The following is a 6,000-nucleotide window of genomic DNA, read 5'->3' on the forward strand; positions in this document are numbered from 1 at the left end:
ACATCCCTAGTCCTCAGGGAAATGCAAATCAAAACCACAATGAGACATCACCTCACACCTGTCAGAATGGCCATGATCAAAAAGAACACAAATACTGGGGAGGATGTGGAGAAAAGGGAACCCTTGTACGCTGTTGGTAAGAATGTAAACTGGTGCAGCCACTGTGGAAAACAGTACGGAGATTCCTCAAAAAACTACCATATGGCCCAGCAATTTCACTCCCAGGTATATAACCTAAAAAAAACCAAAAACACTAATTCCAAAAGATACATGCACCCTAATGTTCACAGCAGCATTATTTACAATTACCAAGATATGGAAACAACCTAAGTGTCCATCAACAGATGAATGGATAAAGAAGATGTGATATATATACACACGATGAAATACTACTCAGCCTTAAAAAAGAAAGAAGTTTTGCCATTTGCAGCAACATGGATGGATTTGGAGGGCATTATGGTAAGTGAAATAAGTCAGAGAAGGACAAATCCTGTACGATATCACTTACACGTGGAATCTAAAAGATATAACAAACCAGCGAATATAACAAAAAAGCAGCAGGCTCACAGATGTAAAGAACAAATTAGTGGTTACCAGCGGAGGGCGGAGGGGCAATACAGGGGTGGAGGAGTGAGAGGGACAAACTACTGGGTGTAAGATAGGCTCAAGGATGTGTTATACAACACAGGAAACAGAGTCAATATTTTGTAATAACTGTAAATGGAAAGTAACCTTTTAAAATTGTATAAAAACATAAAAAATAAATTTAAAAAAACTAAGAAATTGTCAGGGAGGCCTACTAAGTTTTCCGCTTGAACGTACGGTTTTCGCTTGTTTATGGACCCTAAAAGATATTTAGGTCGTAAATATCCTAAGTATGCTCTACAAGTAAATTCCAGTAGAGCTCACTCATCAGACAGAAAAGAAACTTGTAAAATGCAAAACCCAACAGGTGTTACAGAGCACTATATATCTATAGCACTTTCCTCAGCTCCATTTACAAGACTCTAAAAAACAAAACAAAACAAAAATCCTAACCTGTTAAGTTAAATGCCCTGTAACACTGCACTTTCGTTAAATCATTTAAATAGTATCTTAATTCCATTCAGGTCACACAAACAGCCTTTTCAAAGAACTTGTGGCTTCTCTAATAGAAAAGGATTTTAAGAGACGGTTACCAGAATAAAGAACTCCAATTATAACAGTGAGATTGCTTTGAGGATTGCCAAATTAGTTTCTGTACTTTCTACTTCTAAGTTAAGGCAGAGAGCCATCTCAGAATTGCAAATATTCAACTCTAATTCTGAAAAATATTGCATAAGAAAACAACTGTCTTGGGGAGAAGTGGTAAGAAAAAAACTCCCAACGTAGTTAAAAACCAAAAACGACTATTACCTCATCTTTAAAACAGCCTTCTAGGCTTCATTACACGTCCTAGGGCAAGCCCTTAAAAAAGAAGACAAGAAAAAAAGGGAAACCTGAAGACGTCTTAAGAGCGGTGGAATTCATTAACAACAACAGAAAACCCCCTGGGCTGTGGGCACAGCATTCTATTTCTCAGGCTGTGATGTGAACATGAACAAAGGTTTCTTTCCCACGAGAGAATAACTTTTAGAGCAAATGGGGAAGACCACTAAAGAACTTGATATTTTCGTGTATATTTCACTCGCAGGCGTTTGCAAACCAAATTCCCAGGAACAACTCCACTCGCAGCCATGCCTCGATCTGTTCAACCGACTTACATCGCAGTTTTCAAGGAACACAAAGTACAGTATACTCTCAGAGCAAAGTTATTCCTTAAAAGCAAAACCCAGCCACCTTTTAAAACACGCACAAACGTGATCCACGGCTCGAAGACCTCAAAAGTCTTGACCGAATAAGACCAACACCTGGGGAGGAAGAAAGCAACCTGGTAGTCCGACCCCGGGCGTGAGCAGCTGCCGCTTGCGGCTGAAGGACACGCGGGGCTTTGCTCCCCGGGCAGGCGGGCAGGCGCCGGGAGACTCGGGCCAGGCCTGGGGACAGCCGGAGGGCTTGCAGTCGCGGGCACCGGCTTTGTGGCCATTAAGAAACGCGGGGAGGTGAGAAGCGGCCGAGACGCGAAACGAGAAAAGCGCCCTCAAGTTTGCCTGATATTAACGCCTCGAGGATGAAAAGGGCCGTTTGTTTCATCGGCGCACCGTCGTGTCGGGCCTCCCCCCGCCCGGGACTCCCGGCGGAGCTCCGCGAAGGAAGCCGCCGGGAGGCTCGGAGCCGACCTCCCCCCCGCTCGCGGCCGCCCGCCCCGCCCCGCCCGGCCCCAGGACCTCACCTGCCCGGCCGGCCCCCGAGGCGCGGGCGGGCGGCGGGGAGCGCAGCCGCAGCCAGAGGTGCAGCGCGGCCCCGAGCACACACGGGCACAGCAGCACCAGCCAGTTTCGCATTGGCCGCCCCCGCCTGCTCCACCTCGCACCCCCGCCGCGCTCCGGGCTCTCCCGTGTCCCCGGAGGGAACCTGCAAGTAGGGAGGCCGAGTGCCGGCGGCCGACTCCCGCGCTACGACTCCGGGGACGCCCGCCCTCGCGCCCGACGCCGTCCAGGTTCCTCTCGGCTTCGGGCCCCGCGCCTCGGCTTCCTCAGACCACCAGCTGCAGCGGCTCAGCCGGGCGGAGCCCCGCCCCCTCCGCTTGGCCTTCCCCCCGGCCCCGCCCACCTTTTCTCTCGCTCGCCCCGCCCCCTTCCCTCGCGTCCCCTCCCGCTCTCGTCGGCCAGCCGGGAGCTGAAGTCCCACTCTGGGATCAAGCAGGGAGTGCCCCAGTGATCCAGTGACTGGAAAACCACACTTCCCATAACCGCACGCACTCGCCTCCGTCACTCGGCGGTTGCGGAGGCAGAGCGCGAGGCCCCACACAGAGCATGCGCAACCTTTTTCGACGTCTACTGCCCCCCGGCGGCCGAACGGAGGTAGTGCCGGGCGACCCCGCGCTTCGGGGCCGCCCCCACCCGGGAGGGAAACACAGCTGAGGTGGAAGGTGCTGATTGCCCAAGATTGAAAGGGAGATCTAAGGGAAGGCTTTTTAAAATCACGCAGGAGCTTCCTTATGCCGAATGCTAGCCTTGTGTGGGAGATGGGATCTTGCGGACGCCGGAGATCGGGGCGAGGCAGCCCAGTTGCCTTCAGCTGTGAATCATCGAGTATATTAGTTCTGGTGCAGTGTGTACCCGGCTTTTTGCCCGGTCCTGTCCTCTAGCAACTCAGGATAAGTAAGACCGCGCCCAGGGGATCAAGCTGTGGAGTACGACAGCGACGGTCCAATCGAGGGTAAAATTTCACGTGCCCGGGTGTCCAACCAGCGCTGGAAAGTTGCGAGTAGAACGAGGCGCACGCACACCTGCTACAGGACGTGAGCCGAGAGGGCCGAGAGGACGCGGGCTCCGAAGCACCTGTGGGCAGGACCCCTGCAGCGCTCCTTAAGGATAAAGTACTGCCCACTGGCCCGAGGACTTGACTTCTCGCACCCGCCTGCGGCCAAACGCACGAGTGCCCTCGTTGAGGCCGTGTGGGTGAAGGGGCGAGACGGTCAAGGTACCGATGTTAAGAAGACGGAGGAGAGGAGGAAAATGAGCGCCTGGCTTGTGGTGTTCCGTTTATTTGCTTTTTAAGTTTTCCCAAATTGTGGAAACAGAAGTTAACTAGATTGTTGGCGAAAGTCTTGGTTGAAAGCCACAGAAAATCCACTTCAAACAGGCTTAAGGAAAAAAGGGTAATTGGTTCAAGTCACTGAACAGTCCAGGAGGAGACGTCTTAGGCACTGTCATAGGCTCTTCTAGTGGCAATTTAATTTCAGCAGAAATTAAAATTACTTTTTATTTGATTGTTTTGTAATATGGCCTGTATTATATTTAATTTTAAAATTCCTTATAAGTTGTATAAAAGCTATAAGCCTGAAGAGTTAATACTGTATGTTTGTACTGTTCAAGTAAAATAATAAAAATAATTTAATTAATATGGGGTCAGAAGTAATTTTTCCCCTTTAAAGGGATTTGTATATTCGTTGGTTATCTATTGCTACCTAACAAATTACTCCCAAACTCTTAAAACAACAATAATCATTTATTATGTCTCACAATTTCTGTGGGCCAGGAATTGGAGAGCTAAATTTTTGTTCAGGGTCTCCCATAAAGTTGCAGGCAGATGTCAGCTGGGGCTGTAGTCATCTGAAGTCTTGACTGGTGCTGGAGAATCCACTTCCTAGGTGGCTCACTTCCACGGCTGGCAAGTTGGTACTGCCTTTCCGCCTCTTTAAGTTCCTCTCTAAGTAGGTCTCTCCAGTGAGCTGCTTTATTATTTTAAAAAATATTTATTATTTATTTATTTTGGCTGCAGCATGCAGGTCTTAGTTGCAGCATGTGGGATCTTTAGTTGTGGCATTTGGGCTTCTTAGTTGCAGCATGCGAACTCTGAGATGCAGCATGCATGCAGGATCTAGTTCCCCAACCAGGGATCGAACCCAGGCCCCCTGCATTGGGAGCTCAGAGTCCTACCCACTGGACCACTAGGGAGGTCCCTCCAATGAGCTGCTTTAGAGTCCCCACACCATGGCGACTTGCTTCCCCAAAAGTTGGAGACCCAAGAGACCGGTGGAGATGGTGCAATGCCTTTTATGATGAATGCTTGGAAGACACACACTGTCAACTTCTGCAGTCAACACAGACCAGCCCTGATTCACTGTGGGAGGGACCACAGAAGGTTGTGAATACCAGGAGGCGAGGGTGATTGGGGATCATCTTATCGGAGGCTGTCCGCTGTCGCAGTATGTTATGCAAATATGAGAAACAATACTGCTTGTAAACAGTTTGGGGAGTCTTCAGGGCCCCTACGTATTCTCCATGGCCCCTGAATACCCTGAAGACAATGAAGAACAATTTGTCATTCTTGTGGGAAACATGGAATTAGTAGGCTGTGATCTTTGTGGCTCCTGAGCAAATGTCCCCAAGATCCGTGCGCCCTTTTCCCAGAATGTTTACATATTGCAATAAGGAAGGAGAATACGTAATGTCTACATATACCGTTAGAAGTTCTTCTTTGTTTAGAAACTATGCTAACCTGCTTTCTACATTTCAAGTAAACAAATTGTCAAGAAAGTAATAATTGGTTATCACTAAGGGTGTCTTGTTTTTTATCCTCAAGAAAAGTATTAAAATGCCTCTCTTGAAATCCTAAAATTTTCATCTTGTGATTAAAGGTTTATAACGAGTTAACCCCAAAAGAGGAATAATCCCCAATTTAGGCAGATCTATTAATTCATCAGATACTTATGGAGCTCCTATTATGTGCCAGGCATTTTTGTAGGTGCTTGGGATAAACTGATGAACAAAACAAAGGTCCTTGTCCTGTGATGGTGGCAGCAAGGGCAGACTACAGACTATAGATATAATAAAGAAATACATTTTACTGGCACGTGGCAGACGGTAATTGCTACAGAAAATACGAAAAGTAGAGCAGGGTACGGGAATTGGGAATGTGGAACTGACATGGGGCAGGTTGCAGTATTAAATAGCAGTATTTAAACAACTGTTCAGAATTACAAGGAGCACTAAAGGGAGGAATAAAGAAAACCATCCTAATATATTAACTAATCACAATCTTCCTTCCAATTACCAAGACGATTTAACCTATGAAGGAAACTTCACTGGCACCTGACAGGCCTTTTTAGCATCTTCATCTCTCACCACAGTGGGAGCTGCCTGTATCAACTGTTGATAGGATCATCAGTCATCATTCCACGTACTTGTTATCTCTTACCACCTGAAAAACGTTAGTGGGTAAAGATCGTAAGAGAGGCAATCCATATAATGGAAAGAATAAAAAATGTAAAACCCAGAGATAATGTAAACAGTCTGTGGAGTGAACAAGTTAACAGAGAATTAGAATTAGGGAGAGGCAAACCAAGGATGGTTGGTCACTCTGATTGCAAGTAAGTGTGAGAAGGGCTATGAGAAAGGAATCACAGAGAATGAT

The 6,000-nt window shown here is 47.5% G+C and overlaps 1 protein-coding gene across 4 annotated transcripts in view; it reads right to left on the reverse strand.

Moving 5' to 3' along the window:
• B3GALNT2 (beta-1,3-N-acetylgalactosaminyltransferase 2) overlaps positions 1–2,659 on the reverse strand; it is a 49,255-nt gene extending 46,596 nt beyond the window's left edge. For all 4 annotated transcript variants that reach the window (XM_057531610.1, XM_057531609.1, XM_057531611.1 and 1 more), the window contains exon 1: positions 2,312–2,659. In XM_057531610.1, the coding sequence (XP_057387593.1) occupies positions 2,312–2,423 (112 nt within the window). In that variant the 5' untranslated portion in view covers positions 2,424–2,659. The remainder of the gene's footprint in view (positions 1–2,311) is intronic.
• Positions 2,660–6,000: the final 3,341 nt, after the last annotated feature.

Source organism: Balaenoptera acutorostrata, chromosome 16 (genome assembly GCF_949987535.1).
Source record: "Balaenoptera acutorostrata chromosome 16, mBalAcu1.1, whole genome shotgun sequence".
Lineage (NCBI taxonomy): Eukaryota > Metazoa > Chordata > Mammalia > Artiodactyla > Balaenopteridae > Balaenoptera > Balaenoptera acutorostrata.